The sequence below is a fragment of the Pongo abelii genome, chromosome 5 (genome assembly GCF_028885655.2).
Source record: "Pongo abelii isolate AG06213 chromosome 5, NHGRI_mPonAbe1-v2.0_pri, whole genome shotgun sequence".
In the NCBI taxonomy this organism is placed as follows: domain Eukaryota; kingdom Metazoa; phylum Chordata; class Mammalia; order Primates; family Hominidae; genus Pongo; species Pongo abelii.
The window spans coordinates 137775255-137802098 of record NC_071990.2 but is presented as its reverse complement, the minus strand read 5'-3'; the positions used below and the strand labels follow the sequence as shown (position 1 = coordinate 137802098).

General features: G+C 33.9%; 1 protein-coding gene across 9 annotated transcripts in view; it reads left to right on the top strand.

Moving 5' to 3' along the window:
- BCLAF1 (BCL2 associated transcription factor 1) overlaps nt 1-26113 on the top strand; it is a 31219-nt gene extending 5106 nt beyond the window's left edge. The window contains exons 2-13 of one of the 9 annotated variants that reach the window (XM_054558197.2): nt 2048-2152; nt 4859-4972; nt 5941-6846; nt 8729-8875; nt 9021-9190; nt 11526-11631; nt 12631-12715; nt 15089-15264; nt 16359-16539; nt 17527-17673; nt 23220-23432; nt 23586-26113. In XM_054558197.2, the coding sequence (XP_054414172.1) occupies nt 4869-4972; nt 5941-6846; nt 8729-8875; nt 9021-9190; nt 11526-11631; nt 12631-12715; nt 15089-15264; nt 16359-16539; nt 17527-17673; nt 23220-23432; nt 23586-23591 (2241 nt within the window). In that variant the 5' untranslated portion in view covers nt 2048-2152; nt 4859-4868 and the 3' untranslated portion in view covers nt 23592-26113. Of the gene's footprint in view, nt 1-2047; nt 2153-4858; nt 4973-5934; nt 6847-8209; nt 8876-9020; nt 9191-11525; nt 11632-12630; nt 12716-15088; nt 15265-15397; nt 15561-16358; nt 16540-17526; nt 17674-23219; nt 23433-23585 lie in introns of those variants that run through there. The other 8 variants (XM_024248182.3, XM_009242282.4, XM_002817409.6 and 5 more) reach the window with 8 other exon arrangements.
- The last annotated feature ends 731 nt before the right edge of the window (nt 26114-26844 follow it).

Genomic DNA, 26844 nt, shown 5'->3' with positions numbered 1-26844 from the left:
GTCTTAACTTAAAATGCTGTATTCCCAGCATTAGAATAGTAGTGCCTGGCATGTAAGGCACTTATTTCAAGTTATCCGGAAAGTTTAGAGTTCTCTGTATTTGAAAGATGGGATTAATATGTAGCTTATGACATTATCAGGATCAAATATGAGATTATTTCATTTACTTTAAGTCACCTAGCACAGTTCTTGGCACATGGTTGGTATTTAGATGTTTAGTTTACTATGATTTGTTGCTGATAACTGTTCTCGATTTGGTTTTTGGAAGGCAGAGACCACTTACATAGATATATTTCCTATAGTAATTAGCATTGTGCTTTGTATATAGACTTTCATTTTTTAAAAATTAATTGAACTAATCAGTCTTTGATACTGACTTATTTATTGTGTGTCACATTTTGTGTATTATTTGAGTTACTGGTGTGGATACTTGAATATATTTATAGATTGTGAACAGGAATGTATATCCACTGGTCTAACAGCCTATGTTCCCTGTTCTGTCAGTTTTTTATATCTAGTGTTTATTTTCTTTGAACTTCAAAATACCATGACGGAGTCAAGAGATCTGGCAGTTGGGTCTTCTCTGGATGTGTGTACACACACACACACACACACACACACACACACACGTATGTGTATATATATAGAAATTAGCCTTTTGGAATTGTTTAGGGAAGTGTTAGCTAAAATGAGCCTTGTACCACTTCTAGGAGTGAATCAGTAGTAATGACTTTCCAGGTCAGAATAGTTTTATAACAGTACTCCAGTTTAGAAGATTGCCATTTTTTTCTCTGGCCACTTGGGGTTTTGATATTTTAAAAACTAAACTTATATGTCCTTTAGAAATTCTTTGTTTTTGTACCCAATCTTGCTTGGCTTTTTGACTTTGCTACTACTTTTTTAGTGTTTCCCTGAATAGGTTCCGATTACTCCTTCCTAGGCCGAACCTCAAATCTCTCCCCAGTTGGAGGGCCATGGATATTTTAGGAGATGCTATTCTTGATTCACCAGTTTAATGTTACCATTTCTTCTTTGTATTTCCAGTCTCGTTTTATTTTTAAAATTGGATCTTGGTAAGAGTTACAGATTTCCATTCAAACTTGTTCATGAATTCTTTGAGTGCTGACGTATGTTAATCTTGTATTCCTTAGTTTCTGTTCCCCTGGTGCTTTTGACTATCCTTTGCACATACTTGATGTGAATATACATAAAGCTAAACTTTTCAGTATTGGTAACTTGAATATTTTGTGCAAAGTTTATTTACAGAGTAATGATAAATTATTTTAGGAAGAATATTGACTTTCAGTAGATAAAAGTTTCATTGCTGACTGTTCTTTTATTTGAATGTAGATGTATCAAGATGCTTTTAGGCACTGAATTTAAAGTTACTATGATGGCTGTTAACGTGGATTTTAAAATCAGTTTCACATGACACTAAATTGTGTGAAAGGAAGTACCGAAAGAGAATAAGTAGCAGAACATTAAACTCATATTTTAGATGTTATAAAGTAGAGCATTATGAAAATTAACTACAGATTACCTTTTTTTTTTTGAGACGGGGTCTTGCTATGTTGCCAAGGCTAGAGTGCGGTAGCTAGTCACAGGTGTGATCACAGTGCATTGCAGTGTCAAACTCCTGGGCTCAAGTGATCCTTCTGCCTCAGCCTCCCAAGTAGCTGGGACTACAGGCTTGTACTACCTTGCCCCGCTACCAAGATGGCATTATGTTAGCTACCTTGGAATTTTCTGATGGAATGATGACATATCACATGTTTTTTAAAGCTCAAATTGCTAAAATTAGAATTCAAGTAGTTAAAATTAAAAAGATGCTGTCAGTTTCATGATACGCTACTGCATTGTGGTTTACAAAAAAGTTGAGTTTTAAGCTTTTACGGTTAAGTTTCCTATTTCCTGAATTAGTTTTTCCTTCCTTGAAATTGTAAGTGTGTTTATTAGAGTTTATTGCAGTGCCCATTATATGCATTGTAAATAATGGTTATTTAATTTAACATAAATCAAAATAATGGTTTTTTTTTGTCTTTGCTAGGAATTTGAATTTAGAGTTTAATTTCTCAGAGCATTCTCTCCAGGAAGAATTTTTACAATATCTCAAAAGACTTCACTTGACTTCTTGATTCTGCATAAACCCAAGGTAAAAGAGCATTCATTTTTCTAGTTTTCACTTTTGACTTTTTTGAGGAAATGTCACTGCCAAATTGATGATTCAGATGGAGTGATTAAAAATGATGTGGTCCGAAGCTTTGTTTTTTGTTTATTTTGGTGGCTTGTATGAAGTGAGTCAGATGTTGTTAGTTTTAGGAAAAGGCTTCTTTTTCTGTCTCCTTCCAGGTTGTGCTCCTGCTTTTTCTATTTCTATAAACACATCTACTAAAAAGACTCAGGACATACAAGATAGAAAGACTGCTACTTAACCCATTTCCCTAATGTAAACAAGAGGAGATTCATAACTTGTTTCTCTCTACTGTAGTGTTTAGGTAATTCAAATTGATTGCTAATGTGTTAGATGTATTAAGTGAATTAAGTTTATCAACTCATTAAGTCCGCTACAAGTCTGTGAAGTAGGTACTGTTACTTTCTTCGTTTTACAGTTGAGGAATAGGCTCAGAGAGCTTAAGGAATTTGAATTCATGTAGTTTAAATGCAGAGACCATGTTCTTAGCTTTTTTCCTATTTTTGCAGTAGAGCAGAAGATATCAATCCATTTCTTTTGGACTGCTAACTATTTGATAGGCATGCTTTCTTTCCGTTAGTTTTTGAAGTTTCAGGTGTAGCTTAAAGCAAAACGCAAACCTTTAAAAATAAACTTGCTGCTTTAAAAAATATCCAGGTTCTGGGGAATCCATTCATTTGATAGTTATTTATTAAATACCTGTTGTGCTCGTCTGCCACAAGCCCAAATACATCCTGGTGACTGAAAAAGCCTACAGAATTCCTGAATCCCTTAACAGAAATTACCATCCAAAAAGCCTCAAGAGCCAAGAACAGAGATTCTGGAGATAAAGCACAACACAGCATCTCTAGCTCTTAGTAAAATAGTGTTTTATTTACTGATTAATAAAATGAAAAAGAATGTTGTCTTATTGCTGGACTGGATCTCCAAAGTCATTTGCAGCTCTGGTTTCTTCTTATAGTGTGTCTGATTATCTCAGAGTGGGATAAAAATAAATATCTTGAAGTAAATTCGATCACAATAAATGTAAATTACATATTTATATTCTTTTAAAAAGTTTGGGAGGGACAGAATTTTGAAATCAGATGCAACAGAATGTCACAGTTCCCAGTGACCAAGATTCCTTCCTTTACAGGCTGTAAATGTGGTTTTTGCCAATTTCGTTATGTTGTCAAAACTACAGTTGCTAAACCAAATTTGTGTTCTACAAGGTATCAGATCTCCTTATGTTAATGCTAAATTTATTTCTTACGTGTTGTGGAATTCTTACTCTGCCTTTTTGAACCCTGAACCTATGTTTTATTTCTGTTTTTATGTATTTCTTGCTTACTTGGGATTGAGAAGAAGAGTGAGAGAAGACAAAGGTGGTAGTCTATTAGAGGATAGTTACGTTTTATTTTGAAATAAGCATTTATCTCAAACATCTTGAATTTGTTATTTATATTGCTTGATGAGGAACTATCCAAGTATTACCATTACTTCTTCTATAACTGAACTCATCTTAGTACCTCCAAATACTATTTTATTAATACCGAACAAAGTCTAGGTAGGTAAAATAAGTGCCTTCAAAAATACTTGGTGGTAGGAGATACTATTTAAGTGTTATGGGAATTGCAAGCTGTTAGAAGTTTAGTAAGTTGATTTTTATTGAAATGAATACTTTTTGAGTAAGTTAGTGTAAATTTGGAAATAGTTCTGTGCACCAAAAACAACCTTGAGAGGCTAAGATATAATCTCATCATTGAAAAGTTGAAAATGTGACATTTGGGATATGCATGCAGTGATTTGCTATATATGTATGCTTTTTCAATAGTAGATCTTATAAATCAATTAGTTCTTGACAGTTACTGATTTCTGTACCCAATGAGGTCTAATTATAGCATTGGATACTATGTAGTGTTTAGAAAAGTTAAACTACTGGTGCCCAAGTTTTTTTTCTTGTAGTTCTAATAAATCTTTCTTGAAGTAATCCTTCCAATTCTTTATCTTTTATTCTTTTTAAATCTTCCTAACAGAAAGCTTCAGGGTGAACTAGGCATTGTCACATAAGTCCACTTTATTCTGGAGTCATGAGTACTGAGAGCAGAGCCATGGCTCCAGCTGTTCGGAAACTTAGCGTCCTGTATTCTAGGATACTATCTAGTACCACTCCAGACAGGATTGTGTATATGGAGTAGTAGCTCAGTCTCATTTTCAGGGCCATAAAGCACTATGATAACAGCCTGGTAGGTTTATTTTTTGTTAATATTGTGACACTTTATTTTATTTCAGTTGCCTTATCTGTAGTACTTTTATTATTTATTTCTCTTTCTTACAGGAGAGGTAGGCATTTGTATTGGGCATGGAATAACACATAACATGCTGCTGCAGTCTCATTGCTTTTTCTGGCTTCTGCAGCTGCTGGCTTTTTGGATTGAGGCACATAAGTGGGGCAGTCCATAAAAATCTTCAGTTGTGTCTTTAATCTACAGTACCTGTCATGCAGGTGAAAACAGTTTTAGTCAGGGATAATTGACTTGTCTTCTGAATACTGATTTGAAAAGGATGGTGAATAATAGCCTTTGAGAAACTTTTAAAAATCAAATTTTATCTGAAAATAAGTAATAATGTAAATTTTTAAAAATCATATTGTAATTTTAACCTTTTTTTGCCCTATCATTTGATTAGGAGAAAAGAAATGGGTCGCTCCAATTCTAGATCACATTCTTCAAGGTCAAAGTCTAGATCACAGTCTAGTTCTCGATCAAGATCAAGATCTCATTCTCGAAAGAAGCGATACAGGTGATTTAATCTGCTTTAAATTTTTAAAATAATTATATCAGTTAATACTTGTTGAATGCGTATCATAAACACAGTGCTAAACCCCAAAATGTGTTTTATTCTCAAAGAACCCTGTGAAATGGATCTATTGTTATCCTTATTGTAAGTGAGAAAATGAAAATGTCCAGGTAACAAGCTCTAGTAAATGGCAGAGCTTGGATTGAAATCCAGTTAGTCTGACTCCAGGTCTCAAATTTTACTGTATTAATACATGGCAGGTTTCTTTGTATTTGTCCACAATGTTAAGAGATAAATTGGGTAATGCAAGAATTTGACAGTAAACAATCTCTGCATATTGTTTTATAGTTTCTCATTTCTGACTGTGAATCTTTGAATTCTAACAAAGTAATTTTTTTTTTTAATTAACAACTCTGGTTATTTTTGTTAAAATAGTAATACATACTTAGCATAGAAAACAGAAACCAGAAGTTGAAAATACAAATGGCCATAATACCATTAAGAATTAATAGTAGTTGACGATCATTCTTTTTCCCCCACCAGGCTTAACTTTATATTATGTATGTATTTAATTAATAGTATCTCACTGATAGTTTTTTGTAATCTTTTCCTCCATTTAACTATATGTTATGCCATGCCATTAAATATTCTTTTACAACATCAATTTAAGTGCTTGCCTAGACGTACTACAATTGGTAATATGTCCTAATGTGTGTGATATATATAACACACGCACTTGTGTGTGTTTTGTGCCTTCATTTGTAACGTCTTTAAGGTATTCTCTCAGTATTTACCTTAGTGAGGCTTTTTGATTGGAAACCATAAACTTATGTACAGATGAGTTTTTTTTAAAAAGTCTATTTTTACCTTTGCTGTTTATTTACATGTTGTATTCAACCAGAGTATTTAGAATGGTAGCATGGAATACTTTATTTTTCTTGCATTGATATTTATTTCATTTTTAGTTCTAGGTCTCGTTCCAGAACATATTCAAGGTCTCGTAGTAGAGATCGTATGTATTCTAGAGATTATCGTCGCGATTACAGAAATAATAGAGGAATGAGACGACCTTATGGGTACAGAGGAAGGGGTAGAGGGTATTATCAAGGAGGAGGAGGTAGATATCATCGAGGTGGTTATAGACCTGTCTGGAATAGAAGGCACTCTAGGAGTCCTAGACGAGGTCGTTCACGTTCCAGGAGTCCAAAAAGAAGATCCGTTTCTTCTCAAAGATCCAGAAGCAGATCTCGCCGGTCATATAGATCTTCTAGGTCTCCAAGATCATCCTCTTCTCGTTCTTCATCCCCATATAGCAAATCTCCTGTTTCTAAAAGACGAGGGTCTCAGGAAAAACAAACCAAAAAAGCTGAAGGGGAACCCCAAGAAGAGAGTCCGTTGAAAAGTAAATCACAGGAGGAACCAAAAGATACATTTGAACATGACCCATCTGAGTCTATCGATGAATTTAATAAGTCATCAGCCACATCTGGTGATATTTGGCCTGGCCTTTCAGCTTATGATAATAGTCCTAGATCACCCCATAGTCCTTCACCTATTGCTACACCACCTAGTCAGAGTTCATCTTGCTCTGATGCTCCCATGCTCAGTACAGTTCACTCTGCAAAAAATACTCCTTCTCAGCATTCACATTCCATTCAGCATAGTCCTGAAAGGTCTGGGTCTGGTTCTGTTGGAAATGGATCTAGTCGATACAGTCCTTCTCAGAATAGTCCAATTCATCACATCCCTTCACGAAGAAGTCCTGCAAAGACAATCACACCACAGAATGCTCCAAGAGATGAGTCTAGGGGCCGTTCCTCATTTTATCCTGATGGTGGAGATCAGGAAACTGCAAAGACTGGGAAGTTCTTAAAAAGGTAAAAACTAAAATACAGAATCTAGATTATAATATTGTTTTTCTTCTTTGAATTCTGTTTGGAATTATAAACGTAAAATTGTGATATGTATTTAACTAGTGGTTTTTACTCTTCACTTCCTTCATTTTAAGATAATTGCAAATTGTTTTTAGTCTTATCTGGTGAACTTTGGAAGCTAAGTGTTGTAATAAAAATTAATTTATCCAGCTACTCAGGAGGCTGAGGCGGGAGGATCTCTTGAGCCCAGGAGTTCAAGGCTGTGGTGAGCTATGATTGCGCCTACTGCACTCCAGCCTGGGCGATAGAGGAAGACCCTGTCTCTTTAAAAAGAATAAAAAAAACTAATTTCTATTCCTCCTCTTAATTTTACCGTTTTTGGTCCAGAATTAAAAATACAGATGAGGAGAATTTGAGTAGCTTAGAGCATAACTAAATGATGTATGTTGCTAATAACTGTAAACCTTTTAGAAATTAAGTTTATTAAAGCATCGAAGGCTTATTTTGTCCTTTTCACTATTAGAATGTGACCTACATAAATACTGCAGCTATATTGCGTGTTCTTAGGTGGCATAAACAGTCTGGCTGTCAGTATTTAATGATTTCAGCCTGACTATACAAAAGGTAATGGTATTTCTCACTGACTAATGACATTTGAAACAGATACATTGTTTAAATTCTGATTTCAAGTGTTGCTGAAAATTGCTAACAATGAAAATTGGTTGCTTCATGTATTGTGATTTGACTTAAAAGTGAGAAAATAGAGGAAACATGCTGTTTGTGGAATAGCACTGCACAATCTAGAATTTATGATTGAACTGATCATTAGTTTCTATGAAATAGTGCCAGAAATCATTATTTTTCTAGAGCAAGTTTATATGAACTGTTTTGTGATTCTCATAAAGTATTACTGCAGTGGTATTTAAATCCATTTGTGTGAACCGTTGTTTATATTAATAGATAAGTAATTGAAACAGTCTGAAATTTTGGGGATAATTATCAATAGAATTCTAACAATGTGTATTATCTATTAGTGGTTCTTAGCTTCAAAAATTAAATTTAGGCAATCTCTAGAAGTTCATGTTAGTGCAGAATTGTGGATTGTGACTAAATAGGACAGGTTTTTGTGGTTGGCTTTGCGTTTTAAACTTCAGAAGTCAAATGTAAATTTATTTTAAAAGTTAGTACATGAGTTCTATATGGATGCTTTCAATGATTTTTAAAAGTGGAATCTGAAAAAGCACTTTGCAGTAGGGTTATTTTCTCTCTTGCTGGTCCTGAGGGATTGGGCAACACATTTAAATATGGAAGCGATCTACAGTGAATGCAATCCAGAGTTACTATCCTCTTCTTTGCTTATTCGCAGGTTCACAGATGAAGAGTCTAGAGTATTCCTGCTTGATAGGGGTAATACCAGGGATAAAGAGGCTTCAAAAGAGAAAGGATCAGAGAAAGGGAGGGCAGAGGGAGAATGGGAAGATCAGGAAGCTCTAGATTACTTCAGTGATAAAGAGTCTGGAAAACAAAAGTTTAATGATTCAGAAGGGGATGACACAGAGGAGACAGAGGATTATAGACAGTTCAGGAAGTCAGTCCTCGCAGATCAGGGTAAAAGTTTTGCTACTGCATCTCACCGGAATACTGAGGAGGAAGGACTCAAGTACAAGTCCAAAGTTTCACTGAAAGGCAATAGAGAAAGTGATGGATTTAGAGAAGAAAAAAATTATAAACTTAAAGAGACTGGATATGTAGTGGAAAGGCCTAGCACTACAAAAGATAAGCACAAAGAAGAAGACAAAAATTCTGAAAGAATAACAGTAAAGAAAGAAACTCAGTCACCTGAGCAGGTAAAGTCTGAAAAGCTCAAAGACCTCTTTGATTACAGTCCCCCTCTACACAAGAATCTGGATGCACGAGAAAAGTCTACCTTCAGAGAGGAAAGCCCACTTAGGATCAAAATGATAGCGAGTGATTCTCACCGTCCTGAAGTCAAACTCAAAATGGCACCTGTTCCTCTTGATGATTCTAACAGGTAATTCCATATTGATGCCCAGTAAATAATCTGTGGGCAGTCAGTATTCCAGTTAATTGTCTTAAACTTTCTGAACATACCATTTTTATATTTAAACCAATGGTATATTTTGTGTGTGTGTGTGTGTGTTATCAATATGTTCCAGACCTGCTTCCTTGACTAAAGACAGGCTGCTTGCTAGTACACTTGTCCATTCTGTCAAGAAGGAGCAAGAATTCCGATCCATCTTTGACCACATTAAGTTGCCACAAGCCAGCAAAAGCACTTCAGAGTCATTTATTCAACACATTGTGTCCTTGGTTCATCATGTTAAAGGTACGCTTAGTATGTTTAGTATCGTGAATTAAATTTCTCTTTCATGCAAATAAAAAAATGTGTAATTATGCTTAATAATTCATGTACCCCAGGGCTAGCAAATACACATCAATACTATTAAAACTTGGAAAAGTAGTTTCATAGAAGAGAGTCCCTAGTCTTGCTAGCATTGAAACTTATGAAGATAGTTAATAAAAAGTAATTGAAATGCTGGAGAAACCATACACTAAAAATCTGTATCATGGTAGAACATGATGTAGATTTGTTGAATGCTAAAAGTGTTTTTTAAGTATGTTATAATGTACTTCAAGTGCAGAAGGCTTACAGATAGTCTTTCATTGCATGCCTATGGCTTGTGATAATAAATCTTGGCATAGATTTATAACAAAGTCAGACAGTATTGTTACTGAATATTACTAAGAATTTCTTTTCAACTTTTAAAGAAATCTGAAGTGGTGGAAAAACACTTTTTTTGCGCTTAATTTTTTATACATAAAAATCTTAAAATGATAAAATTTATCAGGATTTTTAAAGGAAAAAAGTTCAAGAAATTTAGAAGTATATTATATAAATACTGATTACATGAATAGTGACTAATTAGGATAATGATGACACTTCTTTAGGTCCTAAAGATAAGGTTGTTTATTTCAACTAAAGTAATGATTTTTTTTAAATTTTTACCAGTATGTAATTATAGTTGCAAAGTTACTAATAATTTTCAAAGATTTTCAGGTATGTCTTTTGGGCAGTTAGGTTAAGTTTTGTTTTTGTTGTTTTGTTTTTGTGTTTAAAAAGCAACTTACTATGAGACATGTTCTTTCTCAGGAACTTCAAAGACTGTTGGCCTTTAAAATTAATCCCCTCCGCGCTTTTAAAAAATCTGTCGTTTGACATGAGAACAGCTCAGTGTAATAGATGAAACTTGCCTCTAGCAGTTCTTTATGCAGTTGATATATCAGAACAGTGAATAGTTAAATGAATTTCTTTTGGGCTGTAATTATTTAAACACGGTAACAACACAGTTTTGCTATTTGGCTCTAAGTAGGTTTGTGAACCAGTTTATGACCATATTACTGTGGTACATAAAATATGAAACATTCATTTTTTTAAAATTTTTTAATCTTTTTTGGCCTATCTCCACATTTTACAATTTATTACTGAATTTTGAGATCAGGTTTTGATAAATTTTTTCCTTTTTCTTTTTTCTTTTTTTTTTTTAAAATAACTGTAGTGATGTTTCATAATTGGTATTGTGCAACCGATCTGAACAGCTCTTACTTTATATAGAGCTGAAAATGCCCAGTGATGTTTTCTTTTTCATTGTAACTAGGTCCTGGAATATGTTTTGAAATGGCAAAATCCATGTTTCAAAGTAAAATAGCTGTTGAAAGATACAGGCAAAGTTGAATCTTCTGTCTTCCTGGCAAAAATGGCATAAAAACTGAGTTGCTAGCTCAAATTCCTGGGTTTCATGGAATTATGATTGAGGCACTACCCTTGTAGTGGCCGTTTCAAGTTTTAATGATTGGTTATGAGACATGTGCTGGATATTGGGCGGTAAGTTGACACAGATGTATGTTGACCTGTTAAGCAGATAGCTTGCTTCATAATGTGACATTTCATAGCTCATGACTTTATACGTCTTTCTATTTTACATTTACAACATATCTTGAACTAGTTTTAAAAATAATCAGTATCGATATTACTAATTTGAAAATTGTTTAAAGAGAGACAAAACAGCAATATCAAATGTGCTGTTGGGTTTGCCAAGATGCCAGATTTTTGGAGTAATTATTGAATGTTAATTGATTTAAAAATATTTTTCCAATTTGAGTGATAGTATTCAGTGTTTTTATAAATCCATTTTTGTTGATATGGCAGCATAGTCACTGATGAAATTTAATAGTTTACCCAAACAAGCTTTTTAGTTAACTCCGTATTTTCCTGTTGATTTTTGTTTTCTGCAAATGATTATTTGAAGTAATGTCATTGGTTCATATTGGCAAGATATTAGAACATCCATAGATGATGTTCCCTTTTGTTCTGAGGAAGTAGTGTATTAATGAAGTGGAATTAGAGACTCTTGATTTAATCTATTAATTGCTCTTGGATTAGATGTAGTATTGACAGGGACCTGTGAGCAACTTTCGAAGCACTTTCCTGTTGAGGTACAAGAAGTTGAAAGGGTAGGAGTTCCTTGTAACACTTGATTCTCTTTTGCTAGGTTTCTTGAGTAATTTTATTTTCTTTTCACCTGCTACATGCCCTTCTGTCACAAACAAATCTCTCTTAAAGTAAGTTAACTAATCGGACAGTATTTCTTCTAAATCAACAGAGCAATACTTCAAGTCACCTGCAATGACCCTAAACGAGCGGTTCACTTCGTATCAGAAAGCCACTGAAGAACATAGTACTCGGCAAAAGAGCCCTGAAATACACAGGTATGTATCCGCTGAATTGGCATATAAAAACGTTGTTCTGATAGGAAGACACTGTTAAAACAAGATTTTATTGGAAGTTTGTTTTTGTCATTGATACAAGTATTATTTCTCATTTACACTTTAAATAAATATATTTCAAAGTCTTGAAAATTCTGTAATTCTCGATTTTCAGCTTCGTTGAAACTGGTTGTTAGAACTTGAAATATTAACTCTTATTACTTTGCAGAATGGAATTAAATAGTTATCAGTTAGTTTGGTTTTTGGGAGGGGCAGTGGAGGCCTAGAGTTACCTTCGAATTTCTAGTAAGTTTGTGAAATAAAAAATGTTTGGTGAGAGAGAGAAAAAAAGCATGAGCATTGAAGTCAGATAGTTGTGTTGAAATCCTGGCTTTGTCTCTTCGTTGCATTGTGATGAACAACTTAATCTCTGGACGTCAATTTTTTCATATACGAAATGTGGATAATCATGCCAGTTTTGCAGGGTGGCAGTGACAGTGATACTGGCTATGAATTATTTGACTCGGTACTTTGTACACAGTTGGTGTGGTTTTGGTGATGACTGCTGAAGAAGCACTGGGTAGTTGCAGCCAATACTGACTTAAAAAGGAAAGGCACAGAATAAAACTAAAGGGGTACTGAATATCTAAAAATACTGAAGACAGGAGCAAATAATCCTATTCATGTGTGTTTGTTGATGCTTAAAATCATATCCAGTTTAATCGAAACACATTTTTTCTATTTTTGATGGCTAAAATAAGTTTGATGTTTTAAAGGCCAGACTTCACTTGTATATAAAAATATCTGGTTGGAGCATTTTAATTCATTCTTCATGGATATTTTTTCTTAATTGTGTATTATAAAGTAAATTAATAGTCTTGGTGTGCTAAAGTAGTTGATTGGGAGAGAAATAACTGTCTTAGGAAAATGGACAATCGTGTGGATGTTTTTGAACCAAAAAGTTAATAATATGACTAAAAATATATTTTATTTTACATTAAGGAGAATTGACATCTCACCAAGTACCCTGAGGAAGCATACCCGTTTAGCAGGGGAAGAGAGAGTTTTTAAAGAAGAAAATCAAAAGGTATGTTTTCGAATGTAATTTTTTCATGTTAAGTTCACCTTAGTTAATGATATTGTACCAAATATAGTTTCCCAAGGCAAAATGTCTATAGATATCTTCTACTTTTAATTCATAGCTATATTATTATGGTAGTGTACATACTGTTCCTTCTTGGAAGAAATTAAGGTGACACTATACTAAGTGTCTTAAATTTAAACCAAGAGTGTTTTTTCAAAACACTAATGAAAGGAAAAAAAATAGTCCTAAGAAAAGTGTAAAGAATCAGTGGGTAGACAGGGAAATTATAAAATCGAAGATACAAATTAGAATTTTTAGACGAGATTCATTAGCCAGAGTAAATATTTCTCTATTTGTGTGTCTAAATTAATATCTCTAGGTTCTTCACAGATAACAAGAAGTAATCCCCATGCTACTGAGCATTTTTGATGTGGATTAAGAAATAAGCATTCTAAAAACTGGTTTACAAATGAACGTTTGGAACAAAGACTGTTGTCACTCTTGGAATATTTGGGGATTGGGGGAATGTCTTTTAAACATGAGAGAGGAGCCTGTGAAAGATATTGAGGGGTCTTGGTGAGAATGGAATTCAGTGGTTAAGGGGTCTCCAATATACTCTGACAATTCAAAATGACCTTTGCCAGGTAGACTAATCCATATCAGGCCATAAAATGTCTAGCAATAGAAATGTGGGGAAAAGCAGAAAGGGAGCAACTGTTTTGAAGCGATTAGGGGACTTGAAAGTACTGCTTGGTTCCAATTCTGGCTGTCACTAAGTACTATCTACATGATATTTGGAAAATAACCTCTTGAACCTTGCTTTTCTAATTAGAGAAATGAGAATGCATCTGTTTTGCAGAGTTGTTGAATAATTGGGTTATTTTGAAAATAGGCACGTTTGTTACTAGAAGCTGTTATGGACAGTGGTAGTATACAAGTTTAATAGGGCATGCTATTAACTTACTAGATGTGGAATCTAGAGCTTACAAACAAGGTTTATTTTTATTTTTATTTTTATTTTGCATGGGGCGTAGTGATCTTGAAAGAACAGATTCTGAGAAGTGAATACTTTTTTTGGTTTTTAACTTAAATAATCTCTTGGGTTCAAAGTTGTTAATTTAGTTTTCCCAACAGTTTAGTCTGTCCTCGTGCTCTGACAGTGAGTATCTTCTCTCCTCATTACATAGACCAGATTTTGATCCAGAGGAGAAAAAGTAGAGATAATTGATGAATAGACAAGAGGATATGCCATTGGTTTTTATCCTCCTGTCTGGATGAATAACATGTTAATATATAATTATGTATATATCGTTTGTAATTTACAAAGTAGTTTCACTTACATTATCTTGTTACTTGTGGACTTGGTAATACCTAGGTGAATAGGAAGGTTTTTTTGCTCTTGATTAGATTTTTTTCTTTGTGACTCTGGGAGCAAATAGGTGAGTAGTTGATATCATTTGGAGATACGTACTTTTAGTTTTATGAATGCTTATGAATATTATAGCCAGACTTCCCAGAGTAAATACTACTTATTGTTGAATACTAGCAAGGATGTCCACATTGCTTAGCATCTTACTGATGTATAATTTCTCTTCATTCCTAGATGCCTCTTTCCATCTTCCTAAATTATGTAGTATTTGAAAAAGCAATGGAACAAGAAGGAGGTGAATTGTGACCCAGTTAAACTAATGTCCGTTGCAATACCTGAATTGAGAAAGGGCAGTATATGGCCCAAGATACTGAGTACAGGATTGCGAATATCTTTCTGGCTTTGTTTCTACCCTTGTTCAACCAATTGGTTTCATTAATCATATTTCACGTGCATGTTATGGAAATTATAGAATTCTTACTTTTGAAGTTTTTTTTTTATCGGGTTGGTCAGATTATTTGGGAAGAGCTTGATCATAATGAGGCTTAAGTAATGAGAACCATTATGTTAGGATCTCTTTTATTTAGGTAGAAGGCTACATCACAACTACAGATTATAACATCTGTCATTGTTCAACTATTGAAAACAGCATTTGGAAGGATGAGGGATAATAATAAGGATGTGCTGAGTGGAAAAAATATTTATATCATTTACTGTACAAAAATTTATTATAGATTGTTTTGGATAAAAACCTGCAAAATTCTCAAGATAATTAGCTTTTAATAATTTCCCCAGTCCCACTGCACTTTGTATACACAAATATTTAGTAAAAATAATCAAGTACATTTTTTAACAAAAACTAAGTGATAGTATCTTATATGATTCATTATTTTCTGATACTAAAATGCCAGTGTAGAAGCTGGCATAAAATTTAACTCTATAATATGTGTGTATATTTTTTTTCTATTTCTCCCCTGAAATCTGTATTTTACATCTGTCTTTTATAGGGAGATAAAAAATTAAGGTGTGACTCTGCTGACCTTCGGCATGACATTGATCGCCGTAGAAAAGAAAGAAGTAAAGAGCGGGGAGATTCCAAGGGCTCCAGGGAATCCAGTGGATCAAGAAAGCAGGAAAAAACTCCAAAAGATTACAAGGAATACAAATCTTACAAAGATGACAGGTAATTGTTCAAACTGACTAAGATAGGTTTTAGCTTCTAATTAGCCTTTAATAATTGTCAGCTTAATTGCTTTCAATTTTGACTGTGTAATCGAATGTTTAAATTTAAACAATTAAAATTATTTGTTTTACAGCAAAAATGTATTTGTCTTTTACACGGCTTATGGTGGATGAGGACAAAAACTTTGGAATAGCAAGCTAACACTGAAAAAAAAAATGACAAATTAATGTGTCCTATTATCCAGGCTACATCAGGAGGTTGGACTTCAATGCAGTGCATTTCTAGAAACAGTTTGTGTAAGAACTTTGGTTCGTTATGCTTGATTCCGCACTTTTTCAACTCATAACACCCAGAGTACAAGAATTTTAAACTGATATCTAGTGGTTTAACATGGGAGAGATGGGGGGGAGGAAGGACTAGAAATAGCAATGTGTATTAGTCTTTCAAAATAATATTTCCTTGGAAACTGTTAGCAGTGGTAAGAGTTAACCACAGGTATGACCTTTTTCGGGTGTTGCATTAAATCATGTAAATTTGATCATCATAGAGTCAAATAGGAACACAAAGTATTATAGATAATCTTTTTCCTTGCTATTCATTAGGTAAATGGTGGATTTTGTGTTATTAAATTTATGGCTGTTATTTGTAATGTCATATGCTTTTTATTTGCTATAATGGTACTATAGCCCAAACTATACCAACTATTTTCACCCAGGGTGTACAAACTGCAGTCATTTTGAAACTTGGCCTTAAGAACATCCTTACTTTTTCCTACTCTTGTCTTCCTTTCGTTAAAGTAATAAAAGATATAAGTTAATTTAAAAATACTAAAGAACTGAACCTTATTCTTGACCTTTACAGACTACTATTTTCTAACTGGCAGGCCCTAGCATGTTTTTCATTATTGATGTAAAACACATATTGAAGGAGAATGGAAACAGACTGTGTCAAAGTTTAACACCCAATTATTTTATTTACATAATTTTATTAGGGGATAGTGTTGTTGACTTGAAAAATATCTCTTCTATTGTAAGATTCAGCAGGGTCTTTATCTTTTTAAAAGTAGCACATTTTTTGTTTTCTTTATTTTGCAGTAAACATAAAAGTAGAGAGCAAGATCATTCTCGATCTTCATCCTCTTCAGCATCACCTTCTTCTCCCAGTTCTCGAGAAGAAAAGGAGAGTAAGAAGGAAAGAGAAGAAGAATTTAAAACTCACCATGAAATGAAAGAATACTCAGGCTTTGCAGGAGTTAGCCGACCACGAGGAACCTTTGTAAGTGAAAAAATTATCTTTGATTGTTTGGTAGGAGTTTATCTTAGAGTACTGTACATAAGGAAGGTCATATACATGATTTAGAGATTGTTATATGTGTCATTATTCCTAAAGTCAGAGGTAGTATTGAAACATGAAGTGGTGTTTGAAGTGCTGTCTTCATTTAGAAATGCCATTTTGAGATCTAGAAGCATCTGTATAAACTAGGTACTTTTCTTGACTTCGAGATCAATAACTGTACCTAGTCCTTAAAGACCAAGAGTCAAGGAAAGTTACTGATTGGTAATAACATTTCTTTAATCACTTAGTTTTTGAAAAGGTACCTTAACGCCTTAATAAAACCCCTGTATGTTCATCTCTGTATTACAGTTACATTCATTTTGCCTGCTTTCTTCAAATCCTTGCTTATATGGGTATCAGTCATGGAAATCATATAAATATTTCACATAGCATATACATTATCCCCATGTTTCCGTAAGTCGTTATAATTATTAATATAATGACTTCATGGTAGTGCATCTTCTTGCCTCTTTAATTTCGAGATTCACACTCCTACCTTGAGCGAGTATCTAGTTGGGTTTTGGTGGAATTCATTTATTAGATAATTTGGGAAAGAGAAGAGCTTTGCTTATATGGTGATAGGTATGGCTGAATACTTGGGGCTTCTATGATAATTCAAAGAAATTAGACAACTTTTGACTAGTAAAAAGGAAAAACAACTTGATTATTTAAAAATATTAGTTCAGTCCATGAAAGTACAGTATTCTAACACTTAGGTTGATCATTTCTTCTTAACCTACTCAACTTTTAGTTGGCAGAAATTTTTTGCCTATGATATAAAATGGCCATCCTTTTCATCCTCAATGGCCGTGAGATTTAGATAGGAAATTAGGGCATATGTTTTTGTTACTGCAGTAAAATTAGAATTTGCATGTAACTAAATACCTTTTGATTGCATCACTAAACAACTTTGTTAATGTTAATCAGTTTCGAATTAGAGGCAGAGGAAGAGCCAGAGGAGTTTTTGCTGGGACAAATACTGGTCCAAACAACTCAAATACTACTTTTCAAAAGAGACCGAAGGAAGAGGAATGGGATCCAGAATATACCCCAAAGAGCAAGAAGTACTTCTTGGTGGGTGTTAGACATCTGTGTTTATTTGGTTTGCATTAATTTTCGAAGCATACTAGGTGAATAAATTTGAGTACAGATAACCACTACTATAAGAAGATTCACCGTTATGTGGGAAACCTTTTTTAAAATAATTACCCAGATGATTTGAAATTTTGAAAAATGTGGGTCCCTTTAGTCCTGTTCATACTTTCTTGATATTAAACATAGGCTGATCAGGGTAAGCGAAAAATACACCTGATTTGTTACCCACATTCAGAGAAAAACATTGTATTATAGTTGAGCTTAATGTTTGTTTTATATCTGTCTATAAGACAGTGACAGTTGTAGAAACTTCGCATTAAGATGTACCTTCCATTATCATAGCTATTTGTTTAAATGAAAAGGAGAAGAATTTTTTCAAAGTACGTGTAATTAAGAATTTTAGAGAGGCTGTCAACTTTGATTGGAGAAAAAATGATGAAAAATTACATTACGGAAAAATTGCTGCTAGATACACTAATTTGGTGCTTCCTGTGGTAGAGGTGCTTTTCCGTCCGAAATAGTTTTTCAAGGATGAAGCTAGAGGTGGTAGGTCCTGAAGGATTCTCTAGATGAGGATGGGCATTTTCCTGCTGTTTGGCATGGGGAAAAGGGTGCCTCCTGCATTATAGAGGTGGACAAGAATATACTGAAACTATTACCAGAAGTATTCATTTTTTTGTCATGGCTTTTCAGAGAATTTATGCTTCAGAGACTAGTTATGAAAACTAGTTGCTTCCATGGAGGAAGATTGTATTGGACTTGAGGAATTGTTTACTTTTTCAGTTGGCTTTTTATGAATATATTTGAATAAACCTGAATGTCCATGACATACCTACTTAGAGGTTATAGCTATAGTTTGAAGTGGATCTCTATTTTGTCTGGAAAAACAATATATATGTTTCAAAAATATATTTCCATTTGCCTCTTTTTTGGCATGTTAATGACCAAGAACCAAAAAAAAAAGTTATAGAGTGCGTTAGGCTAATGTTTTCTCAGTTTATGCTTCTTGAGTGGCTTGAATTGACATTCTGGAAAGTAAAAGGCATTTGATGTATACAAAAATTTGAAAGATCCATCTACTTGGTTCAAGAATTTATGTATTAACAGACTCATGTTTATGCTAGGTACTAAGGATGGAAAGACAAGTAGGATGTGATTCTAATTTTTGACTTACAGACTACTAGTAGTAGAGAAACAAACACTCTAAATATATATGGTGGCTTTTCACTTTTCCCAAAGAAGAAATCGGTGGATTTTTGCAAAGGAGACAGTGATTAGGAGAGACTTTTGTAGAGGAACTTGACCTTAATCTTGAGGTTAAGAGGTAGGCAAGTGTACTGCACATAGCAGAAGGAGTGAAACAGCATGGTATAGATAACACTAGTACTCAGATGGCTAGATGGTTGGTTTAAGTGTGGGAAAATTGAGTACAAGGAGTCAGTGTGAAAGGTCTTAATACTTTTAAGAAAATAGAGTTTTAAGCGGAGTTTACAAAAATCATGGGTGTTAAAAGTTAAGCAATTTGAGAGAATATAGTGTCTGAACTAAGGGGCTAGATTTGAGAAAAAGTAACATTTATGGGGACTTGAATTCAGGAAGTTGGTAGTGAGAGGAAGGAATCTAAATCTATAGGAAAGAAGCTCCTTTCAAAAGATTAAGTTCTGTTCTGAACAGGTTGAATTTGAAGTGCCTGGGAGAAATGGAGCTGTCCAGTGGATAGTTGGTAATTCAAATTTAGAGAAACAAAAAAATCTAAGTGCTCTAATTTTATAGGTTACCATTAAAGCTGTGTTAGATCGCAGAAGAGAAGAGATAAAGACCAACATTTCAAAGGTGGGGTGAAAAGTGAGAGAGAGTAAAAATGCCAGAGAAGTAGACCAGGTATGATAGATAGGTCAGAAGGTTAAGAGGGAATGAGAGGTGAACTAGATAGTAATTGTTTAACACTTTTAACAATTTACAAATATAAAATTTAGGCCATTTTTCTATGGCATTCTCTTAAGAGTCTGCTAACCCTTAACAAGTACATACTCATTTTGGGTTGGCGTTTACTTAGGCAGTAGTTTCATTAAGAACTGTCTTATTTTAAGAATTTAGCCACTTATAAGTAGCAGTAATATTTTTACATGTTGCTTTTCTGGGTTATATTTAAAAATCTTGGTCTCTGTATAAAACAAACATTGATTTGCCACAGACTGATGATGTTCACTAGAATATCAAGCAGAATTACACACTTTTTCCTTATAAATCAATTCCCAAAGTTAATTATTTTGGTTTTTACTTATGAGCCATTGAAATGGCAACTTTGGTTTTCACATGAATAGTTGAATTTAAAAGATTTTGTATCTTATATGTAAAGGAATGTTGAGGGAAAAGAAGGAAAAATACGATTCAGAAGAAAAGTCTAGAAGTAGACATTCATTCCCTTAGGTTTTTTCAGAACAATTGACCAGTTTAAGAGAGTTTGCCCATTTGGATGAAACATTAATACTTAGTAACTAACATGCCAGGTACGGTAGCTCACGCCTGTAATCCCAGCACTTTGGGAGGCCGAGACAGGCGGATCACGAGGTCAAGAGTTCAAGAACAGCCTGGCCAACATGTTGAAACCCTGTCTCTACAAAAAATACAAAAATTAGCCGAGCGTGGTGGTGCGTGCCTGTCGTTCCAGCTACTCGGGAGGCTGAGGCAGGAGAATCGCTTGAACCCAAGTGGTGGAGGTTGCAGTGAGCCAAGGTTGCGCCATTATACTCCAGCCTGGGCGACAGAGTGAGAATCTGTCTCAAACAAAAAAAGCTTAGTAATAATAGATAACATTTATTAAGCATCATGTACTATGCTAGGTGCTGTTCTGAGTGTTCTGTATGTATGAATACTTTAAAAAGCCTTTTGAGTTGGGGCTGTTATTCTATTTTTGTGGATGGAAAAAACTGAGGTACAAAGGTTGAGTAGCTTAACCAGAGTTATGTGGCTAGTAGCAATGGGGTCAGGACTTAGGCATTGGGCACCAGAGTCAGGGTTCTGAAAGTCTTGTTTGTACTATTTGTTGTCCAATACTGAGTTATAGTAATCTTTGTTGCATTCTTTTCTGAATTTTCCTATCTCTAAGCTTTGTTTTATGCAAAGGTGTGTAATGTTTTCAATAATAAAAATTCCAGGAAAGATACTAGTTTTAGTTAGAACCTGAAATTCTATGGAGGGGTGAATGTGAAGAGTTGGAGCAAGTGGGAAAGTACTGAAGTAGGCAGGTTCTCGGTGTTGAGTTGCTGTCTTCAAAGGAAGAGAAAATCGCTGGTGGGGAAGGGGGTTCAGGATTAGAGTTTTGGTAATTATTCCTTTGAAACTTGATCCTTGTATGGAGAAGAGAGAAGATGATTCAGAAGGTCTTGGTTCTAATACAGACTCCTTTGTTAACATGTTCTTAGCTGTATATAAATGTCTAACTTATGGCCCTTTTTAATCTGAGATAATTAAAAATTAAAAATTTTAATAATGAGATTGAAATCTTCGATATAAAACTTGAGCATTAAGAATATGTTTAGCATCAAAAATCTCAATTAAGTAGCTGCCAGGATACCCTACGAAAGGCACAGTTTAATTGTTTAGGTGCTGTTGTGTTTACCAAGTTTCAGATGATAGTATATTAAAAGCAGTGGCTAGTTTAACCCTAGTGTCTAGCTTTGCTCTTGGCTTTTCTATTTCTGCTAACTCTTAGCTACCTGGTGTGGTAATCATATACTGCCACCAAGGTATCTGGGAAATGTGTTTTATGGGTGATGGTCACAAGGGGTAGAAGAAAGGGCTAGCTCTGTGACCTTGGGCAAGTTACTTAATTTCTCTGTGCCTCAGTTTCTTTATTTCTAAAATGAGGGCAGTAACAGTGTCTTAGAGGGTTGTTGTGAGGATTAGATTAATAAATACATGTGAAGTGTTCAGAACAGGGCCAGATCCATATTACACACTATAGAAACATCATTTTTGCCACCGTTTATTGAGTGCTTGCTTGTCAGACACTGGGCCAGGCACTTTCTACTGATCTGTGTTCCCTCAAGGCACACATTATTAAAATGAAGTAAAATATTCTAGAGAGGTTGCCCAAAGTCACACAGTTTCTGATAAGATTTAAACCCATGCTTCTACTCCAAAACCTCTTCCCAGAATCCATGGCATATTGTGTAAATATCATAAGAAAACACAGCCTCTGGAGTTGGGTATGTTAATGTGATAAGGGAGCATGAAATTATGTAGTGGAGTGGGCATTATTTTTAGTGGCAGACTATTTTAAAGTAGTTTATTTTGGGTTTGCAATAAACTCTGCTGTATTTAAATTTACACTTTTGATAGTTCCAAAATTCATTCATTATAGAGTCATGTACACCTCTACCTAGTAATCTTTCAGTGGTTTGGTAAAGATAGATTATTAGCAGTTGGTAAGTTCTCTTTCATATGGTCTGTTAGTTACCCATGTAATTGAACTTTTCAAGTCATGAAGGGGGTTAATCAGTTAAATGAATATATCCAAAGGCACAGTCTTAATGTTTTGGGAAAAAAATACTCATATGACATATTACGTAAAAAAAAGTTTTAGTGGCTTTTGGATGGTTGCTCACTACTAGTACGCTATAGATTACACAACATTTTGTTTGCATTATACCCCTTTTCTAATAAAGGGGCATTTTGCTTTATTTCCCATTTTTGTGGGTGACAAAGTTAATAAGTTAGCAGTTAATTAAATTACATACAGGACTCCCTTGGCCTTTTGTATGAATATAATACCCATCTCTACTCATCTACAAAGTCAAGTACTTTTCAGTTTTGCAGATTGTTTTGCTTAATAGAACAATTTCATAATTTGGGGAACATCTGTATTTGAATACAATTAATAATTAAAGCTGGGATGTGATAACTGCAGTACTTTAGATTGATGAAGAAGAACTGAGTGAGGTGTTAATTCTAGGGACCATGTCATGATTTACCATTGAAATTCTCTAGCCCAGAACATCGATATGTACTATACATTGATCTAGATTTCAATCTCAGTAGATTTAAAATCTACTTTTATATGTAAAGTATAAAATTCATACCAGTTTCATTTTAGTGAACGTTATAATATTGTAATGATACTTTTATGACTTTCTGCTGCATCTTTATAACTAAGGTAATTTTGGGAAAAACTTTATCTCATTGCATTTGGTGTAATAAGTGGACTTGGATTGACATAATAGAAAAACAAAACTCAGGATTCTAAAAATTAGTGGTAATTTATCAGTTGAGATCTTCCAAGTGATTGTCTGGGTAACCTTCAGTGCTTGGGTTGCTAAGTAGTAAGATGTAGTTGTTCTCTTGACGATGGATATATTTTTGTTGAAAAATTCAGTTTTACTGGTTTTGTTTTATTGTGTTTTAGAATATTACCAATCTCATATACCCAATCTTCAGAAGATTAATACTGTGATTTGTGATTGGAGAAATGATCATCTTTACAAGTAACATTTCATTGACAATTGTTTTTAACCTTTCTGTAGCATGACGACAGAGATGATGGTGTGGATTATTGGGCCAAAAGAGGAAGAGGTCGTGGTACTTTTCAACGTGGCAGAGGGCGCTTTAACTTCAAAAAATCAGGTAGCAGTCCTAAATGGACTCATGACAAATACCAAGGGGATGGGATTGTTGAAGATGAAGAAGAGACCATGGAAAATAATGAAGAAAAGAAGGACAGACGCAAGGAAGAAAAGGTATAAAATTTCAACTTGTGATTCTGACAAATTTTTTTTGATACAGGTTTGGTGGGTGAATTAGTTAATTATTTCATTTTTAGGAACAATTATTAATATGGTTCCTTTTCACTCTCTGCATCTTTTGTTAATCTTTTTTTCTCTCTCTTTTAGGAATAATAAATATGAAGTAAGATTACAAGAGAGCAGAACTTGCACCCACCATTTTTTTTACCTGATTTTTGTTTTCAAATAAGAACGTAAGCATTTTACTTAAATTTTACTGTTTGCAAGTAGTCTATAGAAATTTTGTTTGAAGTCTTCAAATATCTTGAGAAATAGTAGACTGTATGTTGAAAATTGTACTGAAATAAAGTAGAAAATTGTTACGTACCATATTTGTAACTATCAACTTTTAAAACTTTTAACGTTTTTGTTACATGCATTGTAATTCTGCTTTGTCTATAAGATATGGTCAAGTACAGCTCTGTGAAAGTTCTGATTCTCTTCCTTCCCTGTTTGTCAATGTTTTATTCTGAAGTAAACGTTAGCTCTACATATAAATCCTGGAACAGAAATTGTTTATAGAGACTACACTAATTATTTTAACTGTATACATCTGTTTAATTTGAACACACTACATTGTAGGGTGACTAATTTTTGAAGTATACCACAGACAAAAAGTTGTTACTTTGGTAAACTAAGCTAGTTTAACACTTGAGCAAATGCTTAAGAAGGAATTAAAAAAAAAAACAAAGCTTTGCCAATAGCTAAAAAGTACAAGCTATTAAAAATCAGATTGAAAAGTTTTGAGAAAATGTTATTTTTACTGAAAGCAAGCAGTGGCCTATAAAGAACATTCTTAGGAGCCTTTTCTATTTGCGTTCAAAACTGAGTGTTCTCTTTCTATTCCTATTTGATAGTTTGAGTCATGGTCTTAGATACTAGCTATTTGCGAGAGAAAACTGGTTTCTAACAATACTGCAAATAGAAACCCCATTTCTACTGAACATCCTAGTTTTAAACAGAAGAAAAACTGTAATCCTGGGGTTGGTATGGAGGAGGTTTATCCTGCAGAATAAGTTGATACATTAGTACCTGATTTCATATCTTACATATTTATTTGAGCTGAACATTAGTTTGTAGTGTAACTATTAGTAAAAATAGAGAAACACAGCATACTGTTCATTAATAGTGTTTTAAGAAAATTGTTTTTCAAATGTCACCAATAAAAGTTTTGGCAGGAAGCTTGTTGCCGCATTGATGTAACTTTTTTCCCCCCCATTTCAGTTGCAGTTTGTAGAATGGCTTTTTCTTTTTCCTCTTAAGCGTTCTATTCTTCAGGTAGATAATTTTTCAAATGTGAATTATCTTTTGTGTCTATATTGATAGCTCTTAAAGGAGTGAAAATCTAAAATAGTAAATTTCAGTGTTAAGTCTGTCTGCTTTATGGGCATATATAAAAGTAGACACATTTCATTTGTTAATTTAGTTGTGTGTGTTAAAAGGAGCTAATGCTTATTCTGTTAATGTAAACTTTTGAAGATCTTAAGTGTATTGTTCTTTCATCTTAAACACTTTCGAGGATTTGCAATGCGTCTAGCACCTAGATTACAGCCAGGGACATTGGTTAAGAACTGTTGGAAACAAAACTAAAAGCAAACTCAACGTATGTGATGTTTATGGCCCTCAGATCCTTAGTATTGTGTGATTTTCCCCTGTTAACATGTCTTTCTAAAATTGTCTATTAAAGCAGAGGAGATACCTGCCAAAGGAAGTATGTATTGCATTAATCAGGACATAACTAATATTCTCCTGTTCAGAGTAATACTTATTTACGTGTGAAAGCAACATGGATGTGATTCCCAACAGAATTTTCATGACCCTTTTATTGTATACAAATAAATACCATAACAGTTACTTGGTTAGACATCAAATCTGTGTGCATGACTATGTGCTTATCCACTTAAGACAATAGGTAAAAGGGGATCTGAGAAATTATGTAATAGGGAGTGGGAATAAAGCTACTTAATTCCTGTGGGCAGGTTATATTTTAAGTTCAAATGCATTGCTTTACCTTTGGTTACTTTTATTCTATTAAACAAAATTGAGGAAAGAGTATTATACCAGAGTGTAGTAGGCTAGGGTGATTGTAAGAACTCTGTAATAGAATGCCATTGTGGATGTTACCTTTTTCAGATCCAAGCATATAAAAAGTAGCCTGTATATTTTTTTAAAACACATCTTAAGTCCACGCTTTACAGTATTATAAAAGTTGAATGGTTCCTCTTGGTAAGGATATTTGCTTACAAGTGCTAGGAAATAACTCATTGACACCTGCGTTAACATACTTTGTTTTGCCTAGAGAGGGGCAATAAAAATGAACCAAAGGATATTTCCAGAAAGGATTAAGAAAGCTGTTTAAGAAGGCCATGACTCTTTAGGTGTGTATGTGTACCTTTCAGCATCCTAGGAATTTTTATACTAAAAGCAAAATGTTTTTCCAGTTACAGTCTACTTCAAGGAATTACTATTTTTCCTTTTGTCACAGGTAAAATCATTGTTGGGAATTATAATTTGAGAAAAATATTACCCAGTAACATTGAATGTAGATGGCTAAACGATTCTTACTCAGTGTGATGTATAATGCAACAGGGACCCTTGTAAATTGTCATACGCCAATAAAATGTTACAAGTAATAACTGCTGTTGTTTGTTTACCTGTGTCTGTTTCACACATCTTATTTCTATGGCCTATTTTAGAATATCAGCACATCTGTTAGGAAGATTACTGGTGTGGTAAGGCTTGATAAATGCTATATAAACTCCCTCAAACCTCTCTTTACTGTTTTTTTTTTTTTTTTCCTCTCTCTCCCTTGTCTCCCCTGGGAAAATGGGAAATTTTACAGTTGGTAAATCTAAGCCATTATTTTGAAATATGGGAATTCTGGATTTCTAGTTCAGTCCTCTTTTTCTTATGTTAATCTGGGACCTTATCACCCATAATAATATGGTGATTACTTCTCTTTCTAAAAACTTAGTAGCTAGTAAATAACTAAAAAGAATTGTCTTTTCATTCACTTTGAGTAAGATCTGGTATAATTCTTACCATGTGCCATCCTGTCAGTTTTAACAAAGCATTTTCACAGAAATTTGTGTGCTAAGACAAACTGACACATTTTGACTCATACAAATGGCAAATTAGTCCTTAAAAATTCTGTGAGAGAAATAAGAACTCTGTGTGTACATATATATGCATGTAAAGGGTTGTGTAAGATCATTGGTCGCTTAATTATACTGGATAATTGTAATGTTATATACAAATTTCTTATATAAAAGTATGCTGCATTGTTAACATTTGTTTAACTTTTCTTATTTTTCTTTTTCTGGGTTTCAACTGGAATCCCTTTGGTGGGGATGTACCTTAAGTTTCC